At 34.2% G+C, this 23,188-nt stretch overlaps 3 protein-coding genes across 4 annotated transcripts in view; 1 reads left to right on the top strand and 2 right to left on the bottom strand.

Annotated features, from left to right (window-relative positions):
• Positions 1-1,159, bottom strand: part of LOC131958185 (equilibrative nucleoside transporter 1) — a 28,886-nt gene extending 27,727 nt beyond the window's left edge. Inside the window, exon 1 of the mRNA XM_059323058.1 lies at positions 921-1,159. The gene's annotated coding sequence lies outside the window, so the exon portion shown is untranslated. The remainder of the gene's footprint in view (positions 1-920) is intronic.
• A 5,187-nt stretch (positions 1,160-6,346) lies between these two features.
• On the bottom strand, positions 6,347-13,596 carry LOC131958187 (organic cation transporter protein). The gene is made up of 10 exons (XM_059323063.1): positions 13,553-13,596; positions 12,112-12,488; positions 11,697-11,927; positions 11,059-11,255; positions 10,086-10,580; positions 9,708-9,842; positions 8,835-8,920; positions 8,629-8,743; positions 8,398-8,470; positions 6,347-7,922 (listed from the first exon to the last, which is right to left on the bottom strand). The coding sequence occupies exons 2-10, from the start codon at positions 12,472-12,474 to the stop codon at positions 7,767-7,769; spliced, it is 1,851 nt and encodes a 616-aa protein (XP_059179046.1). The 5' UTR covers positions 12,475-12,488; positions 13,553-13,596; the 3' UTR covers positions 6,347-7,766.
• Positions 13,597-14,019: 423 nt separating this feature from the next.
• LOC131958195 (pituitary tumor-transforming gene 1 protein-interacting protein) lies at positions 14,020-18,928 on the top strand. Of its 2 annotated transcripts, none has more exons than XM_059323075.1 (7): positions 14,020-14,171; positions 15,206-15,409; positions 15,575-15,624; positions 15,781-15,889; positions 16,128-16,239; positions 16,364-16,476; positions 16,603-18,928. In XM_059323075.1, the coding sequence occupies exons 2-7, from the start codon at positions 15,232-15,234 to the stop codon at positions 16,644-16,646; spliced, it is 606 nt and encodes a 201-aa protein (XP_059179058.1). In that variant the 5' UTR covers positions 14,020-14,171; positions 15,206-15,231; the 3' UTR covers positions 16,647-18,928. The 2 variants fall into 2 exon arrangements, with proteins under 2 accessions (XP_059179058.1, XP_059179057.1); XM_059323074.1 differs by having other exon boundaries at positions 14,021-14,190.
• Positions 18,929-23,188: the final 4,260 nt, after the last annotated feature.

The raw sequence follows: 23,188 nt of genomic DNA, 5'->3' as shown, positions 1-23,188 counted from the left end.
GAAGACACGTTTGGATGGGCCAGATATCAAGTCGCGTGTACGAAATTAGATCTAGAACTTACCCGACTGGAAAAAAATGAGCAATGAAATAAAATAATATTGACGTTTGAGAATAATACCGTACAACATTAAACCATAATGCGGAGACTAAATACGTCATTGATTGTACCTGGACCGTTACTGGCGACCAGAGTTTCTTCCAGGCGTCTCTTCAGCCCCCCCCCCCCCCACCCCCGAAGAAAGTCTACCGCCCCCCGAACGAAATGGAATTTATATAGAAAATATATACTTTTAAAAGTGTCGTCCCCCCCCCCCCCCCCGGGAGAAAAAAGTCTGGAAGAAACTGCTGACGACTACCTGACGACCAAAAAATGTAACTGACCCTTAAGAGTTACTAAGAGGGCTGGCCATCTAAAAGTATACGTGTACGACTATTTTAAAATGAGTGGTAGATCTAGCTATGGTTGGCATATTCCGGCGAGCCTGATTCAAAGACTAGCAGAGTTTGACGCTATGGATCAGTGATCATGTATACAACTCCTATCCCGAATTTTACGCCAATCCTAACCATAAAAACAGTTTTTCTGATTTGGAATAAAATAAACTGCGCCTTACAACATTCTAGTGGATTTTTAAAATATATATTTACTTTCAGAAAGAAAAAAAAAGAAATGGAGATATCAGTTTATCAACATCGTGATGTATAACTCAACTCACAAACATTGGTTATGATAGATATAGCTGCTCAAGACAACACACACAGACATACACACCACTGCAGCATTAACCCAGCGTGTAAAACAGATACGGCACACCTCCAACATCTGGCTAACACACGACACACGTTGTAGCGAGCACGTAACATCTTAGAAATGTACGCCAACCTTCAAACAAAACATCGATAGTCATTAGAAACTTACCTTGTAAACTTGTAAGCGTCTGCTAGATCCAGTTAAAAACCACGTGGGGAAAAAAACCACAGCTCAAACATGAGACAAAGCCGATACACAAGTTTAGAAGTGACCCGTACCGAAGGATTAAAAAAAAATGTGTCACTTGCGTCGTATTAACGATAACTGTAAAACCTAGTATTGCTCAGATAGTGATTTGTTGGGGTGAAACTAAAAAAGTATGTCAGGGCAATAAACCGGCCTTGTCACCAGTGTAAGCAGCTAGTGAATGGGCGAGACGGCGGCTCGCGCTATGCAAGCGGTCCCAGCTTGTCCAACAGGTGGTAAACACTTGGGGGGAAAAAAACAACTAAAATCGACATCTCATCTCGATGTTATCTCATCAACGGATAGACAATTACTTTATCAACGATAAAGACGATATAGAAGTTAGACTTCTTATTGTTAAAAGTTTTGAGAAAGGGAGGGGTGTCGATAAAGGATAAGTAGCGTAGCAAGGGGAATGAGGACATCACGACAGGTAAAACTATTTGTTTCAAGGGGGGGGGGGGGAATTAATGACAGATGCGTAACAGGCGGCTAATATCCCCGTGACGCCACCGCAAAGAACTTCTACAGGGTGGGATTAACAATTAAGCAATATAAGCACGTGCTTAGTGCATAGTGGGAAGGGGGTGGGGGCACCACAAAAATTAGCTAAGTTAATTAAAAATCTAACGCAAGAGAACAACAAAAAAGACGGGACAATTGATTTTTTTTTCTTAATATAGATGAAGATGCTAAAGTGCAAAATTAGTTTTATAAGATTTCGTCATCCAGTTTGTAATTTAAAAAAAAATTCTAATACTGTCGATTATTTCTTTTATAGGGAATGTTTTTTAAGAAGAGGGGGGGGGGGGACCCTGAAAGTTTTGTGGGTGCTTCTTCTTCTTCTTCTTCGTTCTTAATTTTTTGTGTTGGGAGGGATCCAGCTTTATCTGCCAGAGGGTTTGAAATCGAGATTTTTTTCGAATTTATCAACCATGAGCTTTGCCGACTCGACCATGCTTCCATCACAATTAAGGATTACGTGTCAACTGGTTATGCGCCATTGAGGCCATTGACTCCGATTTCAGCCTGCTTTTCTTTTTGGATTTGCTTCCATAGCCTTTGTCCAACCAAGAACAAACTACAAGGAGGCAGTTGTTTGATTTTGGAGTTGTCTCTCCTAGAAGGAGTGGCTGTCCCCAGCTAACGAGCCTCATCTGCCTGAGAACATCTGATATTCAAGACATCTCCAGACTTTTGAGAAAATTTTCAATTCTCCTGGATTGAAAATTCAGTAATAAGAAAGTAATGTTTGTTGGATTTAATTGGACTTTGAAGAATCACATTTAACAGCCTTGAGAGCTCCTGGTCACCTAACCACTAGCGGGTGCGTCATGTTTGTTTAGTCAATGATTATAGTAGGCCATCATATCCATATATACAGTAGTGCTCATGGGGGAGCCTTGGATGCTCCAGTTACGCAACAACAGGGTACTGGCTGATGTGGATGCTAATGGCCCTCATGAGTATTAATCCACTCCTGCACGTAACATATCGCAGATACAAAGGAAAGATTCAAAATGAAAAATAAAATTAATTAATTTTTTGTTCTGTAACAGTAACAATGACAGTGGGGGGGGGGGGGGGTATGACTTTTCGTGACATTTAGAAATGACAGGGGGTTTGGAGGAAGGGGAAAACATTTTTTTTACTTTGAATGGCGTGGCGTAATTTATGGACTAACCATATACGCGCAATTGAAAATTTCAACCTTTCATTAAGCACAATGAGCAAAAACTGAAAACCGAATCTTTGGCATAGACCTAGATCTACTCCCAGCTCCAAAACACCTGTCTTCGAGACTCCATCCAACGGTGAGTTGGGTTGTCTAGTCTACACACCTAGTGATTGCCAGTGAAACCATCAGGCGAGCATACCAAGACTAAATACAACGGTGAGTTGGGTTGTCTAGTCTACACGCCCAGTGATTGCCAGTGAAAGTGAAACCATCAGGCGTGCATACTAAGACTGCAGGGCGCGCATGTTTTCATACACACCGCACCAGTTCCGGGGAGGCGTCGGTTACATAAAGGAAATCATTGACAGAACACCAAACAAGCCAAGCTAGCTTTCTTTAACAACCTGTGTCTGTGTATCTTCAAACCACCCCCCCCCCCCCCATACACACACACGTTCTTTATCCTGGAAATGAATGTTTCTTTTTTTATGTATAAATACTTTTTCCTTGTCTGCTGGTGTATAAAAAAATACCCATCAGTATCACTGAGGATAGAAGGGGAGGGGAGAGGGAAGTGAATTACCTGTAATTAAATACATTTTCGTTATCAGTCAGGGTAATTAGCATTCATTGTGAGCTGTAGCGTTTAAGTGTATAATTAAACCTAGATGTAATGTGATTGAACTATTCATTCATCATTAAAAAAACAACCTCATATAATATAAGTATTAAAAACTAACTTTGGGATTTCCCAATTTATTTCCAGATCTTAAAAATGGGTTGGGCTACTTGCTCATTAAACATGTTCATGTTAACTAAGTCTTTCAAACAAGTAATCTAATTTTGTTACCTCAAATATTATTTGGTTATTTTAACCTACAAAATCCCTTTTGACAGTAATTTATTCACCTGGTAGGCCTAAGGTAAACAAATGATAAAATGGGTTGAGAGACAGCACTTAACATCAAGGCTAGTGAACAATACATAGACAAAGTGGAAACAGCTTTGAATAATACTTTGTTACAAGGAAAGCACTTCATCAGTAATTCCTACTCTGGTGTATAATACAGTAAAATCCCTATCAAGATCTAATCACAGATGAAGTAGCTTTGACCTAATCCCATAAAGGGACTGTGGGGTTATCACAATGTCCAGCCATATTTAAGTCAGGCCACCCATCAGAGCTATGTGGACTCAGTGATGTCATACTCACTCTTGTCCTTAAGGACACTATCATAGGTATGAGCTTTCAATTGGGGGACACTGAGGACTGCCAAAACCTGACAGGGGGTGGGGCTAGGTAGGAATGTGGGGGAAGAGAAAGACTATAAAAGGTCACCAGTTTGAACACAACTTTTAATATGCTTTAATTAGTGATTAGTGATTATATTTGTTTAAATGTTTAGGTTAACTTTTACACAAATAATTAGTGGGAAAGGAAGGGGATGGTTAAAGAGTGAGAATTTATTTTGGACCCTGGGTTTCTTTCTAACAATTTTCAGGGTGCACTTGATTCTTCCTGGGGGGTTGAGACTGGTTAAAGTATTTTCAATATTAATAATACATTCTTACTATTTTATCTGGGAAGTGGTGAACTTGGGAGGGGATCAGTGTTTTTCTTAGGCATTCATCTCTAACGGAGGGGCTATACCCCCCCTCCCCCAACCCCCCTGAAATGCCTGAAAGCAACTCTCCTTTGACCCAGTCACAATGTGGATTTGATCCAATTCTGCCAAGCTCTTTAAGTTGAATTTTTCTTTTTAAGTGCGGACCAGGTACAGCAACATAAAGTGAGATAATTAAAATGTAACAGGTGAAACAGAAACCTTTAAATCTCAGCACCATGTGTTTGCTGCTTACTAAATCTCAGCATCTTAATCCAGCTAAATCAGCTTTAAAAACCTCAATCAAAATACAATTCAGCTGCACGTTAAATTACTGACGCAGGCAGACTTTTGGAAATTAAATTTTAAAAATGCTAGGAAAAGCTATTTAAAAGTGTCTAGAAAAACTTGTCTTAAATTTTTAACTTCTGGATAGAGAGGCAAGACTGAATGATTTATTTTAACGGTTTCAAGGTGCAAGCTACCATCTTGGGGTAAATTTGTTTATGAAGGAATATTTTTAATAGACCCTAAGAATTGGGTCGAAACGTCCATAGTACTTGTAACTGTCTTTAACTTGTGAGGTAACTAATACTATCTGTTTTGTTACTAATTACATTAACCTCACTGCAGCTACCATTTGTTTTTTTATCTTTACCCTAAGAATTTAGAAGTTGAATACATCTTTTCTTGTAATTCAGCACACCTATGTAAAGATAATAATAAAAGAATAAAGCTGACAGTGGCCTTTATTTCCCTGATTGGTATCAGGTATGAGGTACCCTGTAAGTATTGACCTATTTAATATTTATAGCTCAGGTGTCACCCAGTTTAGAGCCAGAAATCAAGGCTTTAGTTTGGCAAACATATATTTTATATTGGCAGTCTATGAGTCTAGTTCTAGATTTCTACACATGTCAATCATAAAGCAACATTTTAATCTAAAATAATATAAAAATTGGCCAATCATTTTCAGACTCAATTTGATTTAGAATTAATGTGTCATTTGACATTTAGGCTAAGTCAAGTTTATATTAAGATTTAAGATCTAGATCTACTATCTAGATCTAGAAGTCAGTCTTTAGCCCATTAACAAGGATTAAAGCTAGTTTTAAAATCTAGATCCTCATGTATTAATGTCTGTCTATGTAATACTATGTATCTATGTAGATCTAGATCTACTAGGCCTATAGTCTATCAGCATGTGTGATTTCGTCATCACACGCCCTCACACGTCAAGCTCAAGCAAGAAAAAAAAAACACGAGCATGCTCAACTATAAAAACAACATGGTCCACAATATTGTCTGTTGTAGCATTACATTATTAAAGTAGAGGTTTGAAAACGTTTAAAGTCACGAAAGATTATAAATTTTTGTAAAACTGACTTACGTGGTCAAGATCTGTAAAGGCTAAAACATCGGTAACTGTATTATAATCAAGCTGTAGTCTGTATGATGAAAAAACTAAATAGGCGCCATTCTATTTTTTTTTCTCAATCAGACTCAGGGACGGTAATGCAAAAAAATATTATTATCGAGGGCTATACGAGTTTTCTCTCGTGTTGGCGGTTCATGTGGCCGTACATTCACTAAAAGATTCAGTGAATAAAATGGTCTATAAAATTTTGCAATTCCTTCCGTTCCCATATTACTGACAGCTCCGAAATCGTGCAAACTTGAATGAGCCATGTAGTTTTGAAAGGAAAAATTAACTATAGGCTTCAAGAAACATTTGTATTGAGCTAATTAGGTCATTTAGATACAATATTTTATGTATTGATTTTTTTTTCAGAGTAGGTTCAATAAAACTATCATTTGGTCCAGTCGAAATTATATAGGTTTGACAAAGTTAAAGTTCACTTTCTTTGTCTACAAGGTAAATTATACTAATAGACCAGTTTCAAATTCTAATTAGACAAGGATTTCAACAGGAAACATTGGTCAAAGTAGTGCTAACTACCAGAGCAACTATTTTTATTTTTTTTTGTAAGTTTTTTTGTTGTTTTTTTTTTTGTTTAATAAAACTGCTTCATAAAGTAGATATAAAGAAAAACCAATAGCCAATGTAAGATATTTTATAATAATTTATTTATTTCTTCATTGCATTTCATTCATTTAGTCAGAATCTTTACATTAAATAAATTTAAAATCTTCATTAGATGAAAAAAATAAAGAATTCAAACATGAAATCACAAAAGAAAAATGTCTACATATTATTAGGAGGTACCCACAGTTATTTTTTTGAATTACTAAGTCAAAACAATAAAAACTAAAAAAAACCATAAGATGATGTACAGGAATTAAACGAGAAGCAACATTTTAGAACTCGAGAATATTTTACTATTTTAATAAAAATATATTAACCATACCACCATTCAAATAAAGAAATCAATTTATGGCACATATACTTAATACTTCAATAGCTCTTACATGTAGTGTTTTAGGGATATTTTAAAAGTAAAAAAATATTTGTCTAATGTCATACTTTCAGTATATGTAAAACAAAGAAATCAGTCACCATAAAAAATGTTACTCCATGAAGGTTATAAAAGTAAAAATAGATAAAACAGGAAACACTTGGATTTAAATTCCAGGGAGTATTTACAAAACAAATCATACCCTGATTACAATATTTTAGTAACAAGTGAGAATATGATGTAACAATATCTAACTGATGGGAATGTGAAAAATCTAACAAAATGACATGAGGTCAAAAGTATTATGCACGAGATTCTACTTTAGGATAACATGTTTTGTCATGCTTTGCATTGAGCGTAAAGTGAAACAAATTCAAGTATAACAATTTAATATAATAAAACCTTTATAAAAGGAAAATGGCAAAAGAGTATTGTCCTCACTCTGAAGTTCAATCTAGGTCTTTTTTTTTTCTGCTTCCATTAAATGAGTCTTAAACATTAACTTCACAAAAAATATGATATTGAAACCTGGTAAAATTAGACAATATTTAAAACAAATTCTGACCTGTAGGCCTATATAAATATCACCCGTTTTATGTACTCGACTATATACTTTAAAAAACACAACAAAAACTTGTAAAAAATGTGTTATTTCATTAACGTGTGATGATATATAATTGATTTCAATAAATTAATTTAGCAATATTTGAGTGACACAGGATTCTATTTACAAATTGCCATGTAAACAGCATTTTAAAATATATTAAAACTACTGTAGTAACCCAATAATAGAAGAACAAATATACATTACAAATAATGCCCTCTAGACAGAAAGAATAATCTTGTTCTTGTCAAAATATTATCATGGGATTAATTAAAAACATAAAAGTTCTCAAAATAATTCTGATATGTAATAATAAATACATGACTTAATGTGCTGTGTGACATATAATTCAGCTGGAAACAATGTTCTTTGTAAAAGTGTTAACAATTTTTAAAAAAAAATGAAATTTATAAATTAATTTATTTTGTGGAACCTTAAAAATGGATAAAATAATTCAACTCATTTCTACTTGCGTCTACCACACACATCCCAAGATTCAACTTCCTCTACACCCTGAGGTAATGGACGACGGTGAGTTTCTGGCATAGCTGTGACCATAATGCCTCCTATGATTGATACTGAACCAAACAAAATCATAGGAAGTTCTGGAATTGATTTAGCCTGGAAAAAGAATTTTTTTCTTAATGCTAAAGAAAATTAAAGAATTATTTACAATAGTTTGAGTGCTACGTTAAACCCTTTTGCTGACCATAATGAGAAGGTTTATTCTTAAAAGATGACAAGTAAGTCTTGTTATGACTATGACAGGATGAGATAGTGTTGTAATCATGCATCACATATTGCAAAGATAAAACGTTCGCTGTACTACAGCAGCCAAAGTTAAGTTAAAAATAATTCAAGTGATAGTTAAATCTGCGTTTCTAGAATTTTTTCTTTTTTCTTTTTCTGATGAAGATTTAATGAATTGCTTTGCTATCTAAACAATTAGATAGACAGAGCAGAGAACGAGAAATAATGGCAGCCAATTGGTAAAATGTTAGAGCCATGACTGGGTTTACATGTAGCACCAAAAACAAAATTAACCCCAGTAAAAGGATTAAATATGAATTTTTTAAAGGCATAAAACATGACTTACAGAGAAAACAATAAATGGTGCTGCTATACTGCCGAAGTTTTCAAAGAAAGATGAAACACCCATGGCCAGATTTCTGTAGTAAAGTAAAAATATACAACCAGTGAAATATAAAGTAAAAATACAAAACCAGTGAAATATAAAGTAAAAATATACAACCAGAGAATATGAAGCAAAGAAATGATAATTTAATGATCATTTAAAAGTTATACCATTACAGGATTGACAACTTACCTTAGAGAAGTGGGAAATATCTCAGCAGAATACAGATACACTGTTGTGTATGCGCCAGTTATGGCAAATTTGCCAATCATTACAAATGCTATTCTGAGATCATTCAGCCCATCCGCTGAAATAAATATACAGACCTATGTGTACACAACTGGTAAAAATAGCACATGATTTATTAATTGAGTGGGATATCTCAGAAAAATACTTACATGCCTTCTCTGATATAAGCATAGCTGTTATATTCATCAGCCCACATGTTAACAGGAACACACAGAGTGGCACTTTACGACCAATTCTGAGGAATATATAAAAACAATCAAAGTAAGAAACGGTATGCCTACTACAGCAGTTTTGGAAATAGGAGGCGCAAACTAGTGCCAGTGGTGGTTGAAATGTTTAACAGGAATGTAATATTTATATAAATTAATGTATTCAGTATAATTTATACAGTATGTCATTTGGGTAAAAAATATTTTTATGGGATGAGAGGGGGGTGATAACACAAATTTTGTAAACAGCTGGATGAGAGAATGATGGATTTAGATTTAAATTCAATATTAATTGTTGACACTTTTAACCTTCACCGTACGTTGTGGGTGTAATCCACCCAATGTCATTTTTAAATGGATTTATATATGGGCTGTTAAAAACACTACCCCCACAAAGTGTGTGGAAAATATCAGGTGACAAAATAAAGAAGTAAATGTAAAACTTTAAGTTTTAAACATCTACTTATGACTGCTAAAATAACTGGGAAATCAAGGGACAATATTTTAATAGTTTTGGCATTGTGTAAGTTGAACTGTTTTTGAAGTTTTAGGCCCAATTTCACCCCTGAAATGATGATGTCCAGTTCCAGCTAGCTACCCCCTAATAACCAATAAATGAAATTGTAATGAAAATCAACATTTTGTTTAGCATCTCTATTTTTAAAAAGTACAAAAAGCTACATTTCTTCAAATATAATTATCTAGACTTTTATATAAAATATCTCCATAGTTTTCCTCAATATAAATGTATATGAATGGATTTCACCAATGAAAAGCTGGTAAATCACTGCATATGGTGAGTGGTAATCTTACCGTTCACATATAAATACACAAATGATGTAAGCTGGTATCTCCACTGCACCCAGAAGAAAAAGATTGAAAAATGGATTGCCATGTAAAACAGGAGTACTCAGAGAGATTCCAAAGTAGCTGAGACTGTTCCCAAAACTGGAATTTTAAAAAAATAAAAATAATGTAGCATTCTCATTTTAAATTTATTTAGAGGCTAAACATAATACCTTCCAGTAAATATATATCTTTCTATAACATTTTTATAAAGTACATTATTTCACAGTTGAGACATAAAACAATTTTACAAAGTAAAAATATATTTGATAAAATACTAATTTTAAAATGACCACCTAGGTTTTAATTTAACTTAACAAATAAACTAAAAAAGAAACTACTTACAAAAGATAGAAAATAATGAAAGAATACAATCTAAATCTTGGACTTTGACACAACAGCAACACACTATTTCTGTTTTCAGAGTTCTTTTGTTTTTCCTCATCCCCAACCAATGGAGATACTGGACTTATAACTTTTGTCTCCACTTCCTCAGATAGAGCGGCACATTCTGTGGAAGTTTTGTGCACTACGCTGCAGTAGGTTTCTTCAGCTGTTTCATTGTTTTCACTATTGGATTTAAGAGACTCAAGAGATGAAAGTTCACCAGCCAGTAAGGTGTCAGCTTCCTCCTGGGTTATAATTCCAGACAACATTGGCTGCTCGCTATACTGAGTTGATGCTACCGGCTCTAACTCCCTCTCATGATGTATGGCTTCATACAGGCAGATGTCATTAGGGACATCAATTTTGTTGTAACTTGATATCCTTTTCACAACTGACTGGGCTTGGGTTAGTTTGTCCTGAGAGATTAACCATGGTAGAGACTCTGGTAGAAACCTAGAGAACAGTCAGGTTTTAAAACATGTTTCAAACTTGGTTTAACAGGGGACAGTAAAACGCAACACGTAAGTCCATAAGGTGTCATTCAGTTTACCCAACTCTGATAGGCCTAGCTGTCTCATGTTAGGGAAACAAATACAGCTGGGTGTAGTACTGAGAACAGTATTCCTTTATATAGTCAGAGAAACAGGGGAACACTACTTCATCATAAGGTCATGGACAGCCAGATATGAACATGTAATTATTAATTTATATTAAAACGCATTGTGTATTTATTTGAGTGGTAACAGTAAATAAATTAGAATCTTCAATCAGGAAATGGATCTTATAACAACCTCAATACTGCCTTGTCTGACAACATGTCAGTCTGTAAAGAGTAGGTCACAGGTTATTATACATTTTAACAAAAACTACACACCACCATTCAGTAAGAAAAATACTGAGACATGATTTACATAGCATTAATAATACTTACCAAACTAACACAGCACATGGTATATTTGGAAGAGAGAAAACCAACTGAAGATGTCGCCAATCTCGAACTAAAAAACCAAATAAAGCAGTCAGCATAATGCCAAAGGCCCAAAATATCTGGAAGCCACAGCAAGGAATTGTACGTTGAGAAGCTGGGAATATCTCTGTCATCATCACATATGTGCTCAAAGCTATACCCTATAGATAAAAATAGAAGCATTATTAGATTTGATTTACAATTATTTTATTCAATAGCTTTTAATTTTATAAGATTTACATTAAATATTAATTTATGAATACAAATTTCTATTCCTAGGTCAAAATAGAAAAGGATTGTAAATAGAGTAAAAATCATGAAAATATAACAAGAGAACTTCAATGCCTCTCTTACACAGTATTAAGTTTATATCTATCTTTAAAAACAACTTAAATTTGGCATATTCTGAATATTTCCTTTAAGGAGTTTAAGAATACCCCATCTAGACAGCAAGATAAATAAAGCAACTGAAAAAAAAACCACTTCAGGAGATTATTTCCCCTTGATATACAAAGTCAATTCAAACATGGAAAAACAGAGTTCCTCAGATCAATTGTTAAAGTAATTATGTTACATAAACAGCTTCAATTAAAGCTACTTACCATGTTAAAAAATCCAACAATAAACCGCAGGGTAGTAAAAACAGCATAATTAGGAGATGCAGCAACGCAGGCCCCCATCACAGCTTGTGACAACAGGCAAACAAGAAGGACCAAGCGGCGCCCAAACCTGTCAGACAGAGGGGATATAAGCAATGCCCCGCACATTGACCCTATCAAATATAGGGTTGTAGAGAGTTCAGAAAGATAGGCCCTCACACACACAAGATCCCACTGGAAGAATAAAAAGTAATTCATTTTACATATTAATAACAATATTTAAGTAGTAAAAATTATAACAAGTTTTGAATAACATAATTTTCTTTTTTTAATTTAGACAAAATAAAAATATTTGATTTGATCTGCATTCATTTTATAGCAACAGATGTGTAAAATTGAATTAAGAAGTTAATTTTACCTCTGAAACAATGGTTGATACAAATTCACTACTATAAACCCATGCATAAGTGCAAGGGACTGTAACATTAGTACTGCTGTTTAGAGCAACAATGACATCACATTCTCTGGAGTATAACACTGAGCTCTGTTGTATGAAAGACATGTTTACACTTGAATTAATGTAACTATTTCCATTATTGTATGCAACACCAGTCCGAATTTGCCTGTTAGAATCACAGCTATGTCCTGATTCAGCTGCTAAAAAAATGACACCGAATACATTCCAAGCACCTCTTGCATAAATAATACCAAGACAAACATATGCTAGGACTTGGAATTTTAGCCTTGATGCTAGTTTTAGCTGAAGTTTGTCTACATCCATTTTGAGAAAACAACCTGAAATTAAAAAGATATTTTGAAATTTAATTTATTTGGCATTATCAGTCTGTTATGTAGTTTATTACCTATATTATAAGCACTACACATAGGCCCAGCTTTAATTAATTAAAACTTAAAGATCAAACTAGTAGTAAAGTTCCCTTTTAGTTCTTAGAACCGAGCGGTCCATGGGACAAGTGAGTAGAGTTTCTGTGACCTTGGCATATGAAGAGTGTGATCAGCATTATTCCCAGTCACCTTTACTAATGTGAGTTAGATATGCAACTATGCAAGACTAGCAGTAGGCCTAACTACATTTAAAATTAAAGTTACCATCAATTTTTATTGTAAGTTTATGAGTAAAAAATAAGTTGGTTAAAGTGATTAAATTAATTAAATCATTAAAAGCAGGAATTCCCTTTGGGACTTTCAAAGTAAACACTTTATTTAGGACCCTACTATTTAGTATTTACTAGTATTTAGTAATATTTAGCCTAATTTTTAATATATTATTATTATCCAAATCCATCAATGACATTTAATGGGCAAAAAACAAATTATAGGCCTATAATAATTGTTAATGGATCTTGATTCTTGCCCATATTATTAACTAGTCGGATGATTATTCAAGTTGGAGAGGATGATGAAATTTTATTTTCTAACCCCTTGAAGTAAAAAAAAAAATCTCTGGGTCCGCGTTAAAGTTAAGACATGTCATGATGTAAAGTAAATTATGTAACAAGAGAGTAAAGTAGGGTAAAGTCTACTAAAGTGTGTGTAAAGTAAAGTAAAGGAGCCTATGTCTATGACTTATAAAGCCGGGATAAAATTTTAGATCTTTAGGCAAAATTACAAATTGTAATTAGATCTAATCTACTAATTACTAACTAATTAGAATAGTTCAATAGGCCTATAGTATAGGCCCTATAGTGCCCTATACGTATAGATTATAATTATAGATTCTAGTTTTAATGTTTAAAATAAATTTAGGTCAGTCTGTATAAAATTAATGACTGTAAGTTATTTGGGATCGAAATTATTGGTAGAGATGTAGATCTAACGAAGATCTACATACGACATACGTAAATAGACTGTGTGAATAGATCTAATTCACATCACAGTATTAGTCTTCTAACACACCGATAAGAGAATTTCTACACACATGTACTGAAGCCTGTCTTTACTGTCCCACTTATGCTTTTTAATTTAACAGAGGACAAGAGGTCAATGTAAAATAAGAATTTTTAGATCTAGATCTAGTAGTAGTTAGACAAGATCTAATTTTTAACAAGAAACGGCCAGGCTGGAAAATACTGAATGTATTAGATTCTTAATCTGTAGACGAATTAGATTTAGTATTTATGCATAAAAAAACGTTAGAATTTTTTAAATTTGATATTTTGTGCATTATTTTTAAAACATAAGATCGGTCTAGATCTAAAAATCTAGATCTAGATCTAAATAATAAATATTCGATTTTATTCGGTAATAGTCGATTCGTTCGTGTAACTTTTTAGTATATTTTTAAAGGAAGTTAGATTAGCTACGTTATTCTCTAAATAAAGTAGGCGGAAGCTGACTAAATTTCACAATAAAACTGAGATCTAGATTAGAATCTAGTTGTTAGATCTACTAGACTCTAGGCTAGACCTAATTGATAGAGACTTCAATTGGATAATCAGGTTACAGACTAGAAAAGAGGTTGTTTTTTATTGTTTGTGTAAGTTTATAATATTAAAGTAGCTTCTTGTTTGTTAGACATTGTATGATTGTTGACAAGATCTATGATTTCATATCGCACTCACTGGAGGCCAGTGTTGATGTCGAGAATCCTTCACTGGGCTTTCACCCTTCCACTTTATATTACTTTACTCAAACTTTACTGTATTTACTACTTATTTAGTAGTAATTACTAACTAGGGCTTTATTAGGCCTATAAGTCTTAATGTTGTGGACATGGACAAAAAAAATTTCGTCAATTTTAAAATATTTTTTTACATTTTGACTTTATAGCGGCTGTAAAAAATAGTAAGAACTTAGCCTGACCTTAAGGGCTAATAGTGGGCTAATACTAATAAGCTTAAAAATATTTCATCAATTTAATACAAATATTACGCCTATTATTGGTAATATATCTAGCCTATGTATCGTTTTAGGTACGTAAAATTGGCAGAGGCTGGCAATGTTCCCTCTAAGCTGCGCGGCCGCGCAGTCATTTTGTAAAGTAATTTTACCCTTATATATATAAGACTTTAAGAACAGCGCACACAGAAAAAATACATTTTGCACACTAACTTTTCCCCCTTAGTTAGAGGGAACATTGGAGGCTGGTAATGTGAAAGAAAGGTGACTCATTGACAATACATACATGGCTTTATAATTTATCTATGCAATTTTCTCATCACGTACCTTTGTTTAAACAAATCATATTCATTTTTTTAATAGTGTGTTTAATTCAGAATAAGAAATTAATAGCAGTCCTTTAAGGAGTTTAAGCCTTTCCCTTTTAGAAACTTTCTTTTAGAAAGTGCTATGAATTAAAAGACCTGCCAAAAGATGGATAGTGTTGTATTATTTGAATATGTTACTTTTCAATCTTTATGTTTTTAAAAAGTTATAAATTCAAGCTCACCAGTATGATCATTTTAGATAATGATAATAAGGATACACATACATTTATAAAGCCTTTAAATTTCTTTGTTGGCCAACACTTTATTTGATGCTTTCTATTTCAGTGTCTGTGGTTTGCTAAATTGATAAGATGAGGACTGCTATTTACTGCCTTGTTGTGGGATTGTTGTGTGTTTGTTCATTAGCACAAGACGCAAGCACAACCACAACTACCACAGTGACCACCACATCTACTGAAAAGCCTATCACCACTTCTGCTGAAAAAGCAACTACGACACTTAAATCTACAACTGTTAAACCTGAAGATGGTAAAAGATTTAAGCTAATGTCTTTCTTTTTCAATCATCTTTGGTTACCACCATTATTTTTTTAGAAACTAATATTCAGACCAACATAATGTTATTTTTACCATTATTATTTTATATTGATTTAAGCTTTATATTGCTAATTCTTTTTTCATCACCTTATTTTAGAATGTACCAAAAACAATGGCTCTTGTGACAAATGTGTAGAAAATGCTAAGGTAACTACACTTAATGTTCAGCATGCTAATTTTTTGTGGTGATTAAACATTTTTTATGGAAATTAGAGCCTGCTCACCAATAATTTATTATTTGAATAACATTTATCATTCAGAAGCTAATTTTACAATAAATGCAATGTACTTCTACCAATACAGTGTATGTACTGCTATAGCAATGATGCCTGCATGTTTTACCCAACTGGAAAAGTTCTTCCACCATCTTCTTACTGTGCATTGGATAAAGCTAGATGGGGAGTGTGCTGGTGTAAGTTAATAATAAAAATGAATTACGCTTTTTTATCAGCATAACTATTTCGATTAATTATTATTTTAATATAAAATATTTGCTTTTTTTTTGACTGCCTTAAAACAATAAATCTTTGTTCCATACATATCAACATAAAGCATAGCATAATGTGAACATTAACTGAGTATAATGCGGTAGTTTCTCCCCATCAGAACGTGTTTGCTGTCAATTTTTAAAGAAATATTTTTTCTTCTAGTGAACTTTGAAGCTCTGATAATATCAATGAGTATTATTGGTGGGCTCATCCTTATCACAATTGTGTCCTGCTGTATCTACTGCTGCTGCTGCCGAGGTGGAAACAAAAAGAAGTAATTGTTTCATTATAACCAGTAGTTGTTTTAGTTGTTGTTTAAAAGTGTATCCCCTGGTAATGAATGCCATCTGTTTGAAATGTGTATGAGAATTATATCATGATTGATCTTCTACTTGCAGATATGACAAAGAAGATGGGAAGTTTGAGTCGCAGAAAATGGAAAGAAAAGCAAAGCAAGAGGAGAGAAGATCAGAGAGAAAAGGTCGACTGGATGAAATCAGGCGGAAATATGGTAAGTTTTTTTATACACAAAAAATATCACTAAAAGCTTTTAGTTTACTTCTTCTGTCTTATGGCACTCAAAGGCCTATTTAAGAGTTAAGAGTAACCAAACAAAAATGTTTCAATTTTTCTAAAGGTCTGGTTAAAGATGATGCACCATACCAGCGATTTGATGCATAAACAGTTCAAGGCTTGCTTGGTTGTAACAGTTGAGCTTAAGATTTAAGGAAATTAAAAAAAGACAAACCATTTGGGAAAATTAAACAAAGTGAAATTACAGTTTATTGTGCTTGTGTGGTAAATATTGCTACTTGAATCATACTATGGGGCAAAATTAGGATGATTTTTTACTATTTAATAAATTTATAAGTAATTAAAATATGTTAAGTACTTATTAATATTCTAACTTTGAAATGAATCATGTTTGAATTAAAACAATATCATATTCAGATAGACAGCTAATGTGTGATTTTTGAGGACTTAAATATTATATATTTACTAATTTACTGAATTTGTATAGTTATTAATTTGGTTAGTATGCTGGATGTTAATTTTTTCGTAAATCTAGTATTGTTTTACATTTGATGCTAGTTATGTGGTATTTTCATAGTTATAAAATTAATTTTAATAATAATCAGCTAGTAATAGTGAAAGCTGTTCCTTAATTTGTTCTTCAAATTAAAATCTTATTTTATTTTTGTTGTAAGGTAGTGGTTTCTATACCAAACATTTGAAATTGTGTAATCATGTGCAGTTATTAGTGAAGAGATTTTATGTAGTTTGAAGAGACACATTATAAAATACTACTTTCAGGCCTATTTATAAACATTTTTAATTATAGTACTGTTTTGTGGCTTAATTGTTTTTCCAAAATAATTAGTCTTAACTTATACTTATACCAAATCAGTCACTGGCATCTAGTAGCTTCAATAAATCTGTATTATTTCTTAAATAGTAAAAAGTTTAAAAGATTAGCTCAAATATTTTCCATAATAAAGTGATTTGTGCCTTAAAATATTTGATTTCAGTATTGAAAATATTTTCCAGTGAAAATTATTATTCATATATCTAAGAGCTTTTTAACGTTGTATATAATCTATCATGAGTTTTTAAATCATCTTTTTTACTGCATGTTTAAGCTGCCATGCTTCATTAATATGCTTCTACTTGATAGTCATTACAGTCCAAATGAGTTTTCTTGAGAAACAAAATTTAATTAATCCAAATATAAACTGGTCTTCCAATATAGTACATTCCATAATTCTCATAGGCTACCTACTTTGATAAATGTGTTGAAACGTTCTTTAATTAGTTTACTAATGGTGGTCATTCAAGCACAACTGTCCGGTGTATGAGGCAAAAATAAACACATGCACATATTGGTTAAATGTTTGAATTTAAATTTTTAAATTTTTTTTTGTCCCTTTGATCATATTACATGTGTTTACAATAATTTAAAGTCTGTACCCTTCCAAAGGGACAACTTGTAATTAACTAAGCTAGTCACATACATTTGTATTAATTGTTAGCAGTCATATTTTGTTTGGTCAGGTAATGATGATGTAGAAGTATAAAACTGACTTTTAAGAAATCAGTTCCACCGAAGGTAACCATATTGTCTTGTGATTATGTTTTAGTGTAGAGAAATTCATGTTGTGATTTGAAAGTTAAAATAAATGCCTCATATTATCTCTTGTTTTTATCCATATATGCAACTAATTGTTTTTGTATTTGGTTTTAAAAAATTTTTAAACTTTAAAATTTTGTATATATTTACTTATCTGCAGTGCATAAAAAGCTTTAACCTTGTTTTATAGACTTGTTTCAAAGCTTTTGAACTAAAACATAATTTGAACTTCTTTTTCTAAAGTAAATTTTAAACCGAAGATTTTCTTGGTTATTATTTTTTATTTAATGACTTGGTAATTATAAGAAATATCTCAAATTATCTTAACTCAGATTATCTTATTCCAGAGTTATAATTGTCTGCCCCACAATGCACTTGACTAAGTGAAACTTTGTGCAAGAATTTCATAATTGTTTTCAGAAAGTAGATGAAAGATTGCATTTTTAAAAGGCACTAGCTTACTTTTGTATGTTTGATGTCAAGAAAATAATTCACTAATAATTGTTATTAGCAGTATACTATTATAGTTTAATTTGTATTTATGTGAGCATAATGTAGAGTTTTGTTATTAATACTTCTATTAGATAAACAAAACAAAAAAGGCCACCATATGCTTTAAAAACCCATTAAGTTTGACTTTGTGCTTGCCCCTTTTCACAACAAAAACAAGTTCCATTTTTTGGTTTGTGGCTCATTCTCAGCAACCTTGACCCATGTGCTGTTTGGTTGGCATGGTTATTCATTTTTCTTACAAGTTCAAATGTCTCTTACTTTTCCCTATTTTTTTTTTTGTAATATGTCATTATGTACTTGTAGTTGTTTTTTGTTTGTTTTATGTCAAAAAAAAGGCAGAAAGCCATTTTATTTTATATTCTGTAGCCTTAATATCGACATACTCTTTTTGTAAATGTATTATTGTATTGGCGAATATCTTTGAAACAGAGTCATTATGCTCAGTGTTTATTTTAGGCTTGAATTATTTTGATTTTCTTCAAATCTGGCCATGGGAAAGTTTTACAATTTTTAATCCCATTCAATACATACATGCAATACTTTATTGAAAAAATGTTTTTAGAACTTTTAATTTCTTGTTCAACTTTATGTGATTTAAAATTTAATGTAAGTACAAAAATTAATGTGAGTATATTGCTGATTCTTGTCATGATTCATGTTCACCCAATTGTTTTACATGTATATTCTGATCAAAATAATCTTTTTCAAACATAATAAATTTGATTGTTACAATGTGCTTGGTTCAGTCTATTTCAAGAACAGTGAGGCAAGAATGGTTTTAGCTAGAGTTGTAAACATCATAGCTTTAGCTTGAGGAGAATGTTATTATTGCTACAGCTAGAGGGGTTTTATATGGCTACAGCTAGAGAGGTAAATATTATGGCTTCAGCTAGAGGGAAAACACTAATGATGGCAATATGGGGTTAAAAGGAGTTTTGTATGGCTTAGACTGGAGGGGTAAACAAGTGATGATTGCTTCAGCTAGAGGGTCAACATAATTATGGCTTCAGCCAGAGGGGTAAAGAGGTGACGCTAGGGGGGGGGGGGGGTCAACAGAATGATGCCTTCAGCTAGTAGGGTAAACATGTAATGATGGCTTAAGCTAGAGAAGTAAACATGATAAAAAAATTTAAACCGTTAAGTCTGAAGTGGAAGTAACAAATCAACTTAGTATATATTATATAAGCAACTTATCTGTTCATTATTTTAACTCTGATACGTAATTATAATTTATTATTAAAACTGCAAGGCATAGGCTTATTATTAAAACTGCAAGGCTTAGTCACTAAGGCTATTGATAAAGGAACAAGAGAATTTAATAATTACATTTCGAAATTATGATAGGAAAAAAAATTGAATTTAAATTATTTCAAGCTGCGCCAGATTAAAATAAAACTGTTACCAAGTCACATCAATGAGATCTTACTGAGTCTTATAGAATAGAAAGCATTCAACTGGAAATACTAATTTAACTGCTTGTCATATCACTTGATTACAAATTAATGTAAAAACAAAGGAATCACAGACGAGAAAAAAATTGATTGACCCTGGGGCTCTTAATTACCCCAAGCCACGCAGAGTGATTGATCATTAATTATGACAGTGTAGAATTGCCGTGATTAAAATACTCTGGCATTTAAATTGCGACAGTTGGTTTATTAAAAGTTAATTAGGCATCGTCTTAATTAGCGCATTTCATGTGTCTCCAACATTCATGCATGTGGGCCTAAACAAAGAATTTAAAAAATTGAGTACTCATTTAGTCGAATCCGTGACTCGTAGTCCGAAATTCTCAAATTTGTGGTAATGCAATTGTAGCCTGAGAGTATCGAATCTGTGAAATGCAGCGAGAAAGTATCGAATATATGGCATGTAGCCTAGCCCAAACAAAAGTATCAAATCTGTATTCGAAAGTATCGAATCGGTGATATGTAGCCAGAAAGTATCGAATATGTAGCATGCACCCCGAATTTATCGAATCTGTGACATTTAGCATAGCCCAAACAAAATAATCAAATCTGTAACATAATTGTATTCGAAAGTATCGAATCTGTTACATGTAGCCTTGTATAGCATAGCCCAAACAAAATAATCAAATCGGTGACATAATTATAATAGTAAGTATCGAATCTGTTACATGTAGCCTTAAAATATCGAGTTCGTTGTGCGTCTCAAGGTAGGTCGTTAATGATGTGGCTAAAATTAAAAATACTACATTCGTCGTGGGTGCCTAGGATACGACCTTGAACATGGTGCAAACAGGGTTTCCTTCAGACATTTTTCTTGAAACTTCGGAAGGGAGGACACAAGTTAAAGTATATCTTTCTTATAATTTTTTTTTTTCATTTCGTCCGTGAGTTGTGGAAAGGGGGGGGGGGGGCAGTGACGTTCAAGCATGAATTAAAAGTGCAGAGTCGTTTGAAACAACTTGAGCTCCAAAACAATTGAAGAAAGAGCGGACAATCAAGATTCGGGTACAACAAAGTGGGTACCACAGGACTGGGAGCCTCAAAACAAATGAATAAACAGCGGACAATCAAGATTCGGGTACAACAAAGTGGGTAACCAGACATGGGAGCCTCCAAACAAATGAACAAACAGCGGGCATCCAAGATTCGGGTACAACAAAGTGGGTACCACATGACTGGGAGCCTCAAAACAAATGAATAAACAGCGGACAATCAAGATTCGGGTACAACAAAGTGGGTAACCAGACATGGGAGCCTCCAAACAAATGAACAAACAGCGGACAATCAAGATTCGGGTACAACAAAGTGGGTAACCCACACATGGGAGCCTCCAAACAAATGAACAAACAGCGGACAATCAACATTAGGGTACAACACGATAATGTGGGTACCACGGGTGCCGCGACATTGATGAATACAGTGAGAGGCGCCGTTTAACTGCGACACAGCGGCGCGGATCTCCTAGATCAGGGGTCGGCAACCTTTTTTTTTTACTCTAGAGCACATTCTAAAATATCGGTAGGGTGGCGGGCACCACCTGTTTTAAATCGACAAACTCCTTCCAGAGGCGTAGCGACCCTTCCCGTCACCCGGTGACAAATCTTTTGATTTGCACCCCCCCCCCCTAAAATTTTCGATTTGCACCTCCCACCCCCACCCCCCCCCCTTCAAATGTTCAATTTCCACCCCCTTCAGCCTTTCAATAATGTTTATGAAAACAATTCTGTCTCTGTCGAATAGTGAGAGGCGGGCACATACGAATCGTTCGGCGGGCGCCATGGCGCCCGCGGGCACAGGGTTGGGAACCCCTGTCCTAGATGAACCGGGTCAGATGTGTGCGTTTACTGGAAGAATAATGAACGTCGCGTCAAACAATTAAAACCAATACCTTTTCGAACGTGTGCGTTTATTGGAGGAATAATGGACGGCGCGTCAAACAATTAAAACCAATACCTTTTCGAGCATGCTGTAAACGTGTGCGTTCTAGATCTAGCTGTTATGCGGACAGAGAGAATATTTTTTAAAACAAGTTTACAAAAAAAAAAAATTGAAATACGGCATTGTATGAACCAGTAAGGACCTATAAAATTCGACATGAAAGGTAAGCTCGTGTTGTTGAATGTTGTAATAAGTGTAAGTCACGTTCTAATGGTATTTAACCCTGTTACTTTTGATACATAGTATAAGTAAAGGTAGGTCACCGACGACTGGACGTGGTTGTTTTCAGCGGGATAGACTTTAGACACATGAACTTGGTAACAGACCTAGCCTCCATTTAACATTTATTCTTATGTAGAAGATAGTTTCGGGCTGTTTACATTAGCAAACCGAATCTTAAAATGCAATTTTTAGCATTAGCTTTGCAACTAAAACTATTCCGACAAGTCTCTCTCCCAGTCGTCCCCCCCCCCCCCTAAAACCGTATAATATGCCCACATCATTTAGTAAAAGATCTTCCGAAGAGCCTGGTACGTCGGACTCCCAAGTCCCCTACATAACAGCGTGGGGGGGGGGGGGGGGGAGAGGTGCAAGACTGCCGGGAACCAAGAAGGGTTTTGCTCTCGACCCTAACCAGATATCTTGACTTTAAGCTGCGGCCTTCACGTGGCTTCGGAAGAGTGCCACTGGTAGGACCAAGCTCATGACCCCCCCCCCCCCCTAATGGGTGCGGAATGGCTAGTGGTAGCCAACAGCAGCTAGAGGTTTTTGATCTTGCCGAGTAGAACTGCTGTATGCGCTAGGTTCAAAGAATGGCCGAACGCCCCCCACAATCAAGCTGGGTACCAGGCGGTAGGACGACGTCACGCGTCTGGTGGGTGGGGAAGGAAAGCCCGGTGAGAGCCGACGGAAGTAGCGACCGTTGTGTGGGAAACTCTTGAGTCTTGTGGTCGGAGTTTGCTACACTGAGGCCTGCCTGGCTAATGGAAGTCAACCTTCTGAGCCGGTTTCCGCATAAGGAAGGAAGGAAAAGTAAAAGATCTAAAACATTGTACATATATCATAACATGATGAGGATGATTTCTTGTTTTGTTATAGATGGTATTGGTGGTGGTACAAATGTATGTGAGAAAACTGAGTGTGTTTTTATTAAGTGAAGTTTTTTTTTCTTTTTA

This window comes from Physella acuta, unplaced genomic scaffold (genome assembly GCF_028476545.2).
Source record: "Physella acuta isolate Inbredline_101_S28 unplaced genomic scaffold, ASM2847654v3 ptg001298l, whole genome shotgun sequence".
Classification (NCBI taxonomy): domain Eukaryota; kingdom Metazoa; phylum Mollusca; class Gastropoda; family Physidae; genus Physella; species Physella acuta.
The sequence above is the reverse complement of the archived record's forward strand: the minus strand, read 5'-3'. Positions and strand labels throughout refer to the sequence as shown.

Bases quoted from the DNA above. Each gene is read 5' to 3' on its own strand.
- LOC131958195 (XM_059323075.1), top strand. From the start codon at position 15,232: ATGAGGACTGCTATTTACTGCCTTGTTGTGGGATTGTTGTGTGTTTGT. The intron at 15,625-15,780 runs GTAACTACACTT...CTACCAATACAG, and splicing joins AATGTGTAGAAAATGCTAAG to TGTATGTACTGCTATAGCAA. The intron at 15,890-16,127 runs GTAAGTTAATAA...TTTTTCTTCTAG, and splicing joins TAGATGGGGAGTGTGCTGGT to TGAACTTTGAAGCTCTGATA.
- LOC131958187 (XM_059323063.1), bottom strand. From the start codon at position 12,474: ATGGATGTAGACAAACTTCAGCTAAAACTAGCATCAAGGCTAAAATTC. The intron at 11,928-12,111 runs GTAAAATTAACT...TTATTCTTCCAG, and splicing joins TATCAACCATTGTTTCAGAG to TGGGATCTTGTGTGTGTGAG. The intron at 11,256-11,696 runs GTAAGTAGCTTT...TTTTATCTATAG, and splicing joins TTGTTGGATTTTTTAACATG to GGTATAGCTTTGAGCACATA.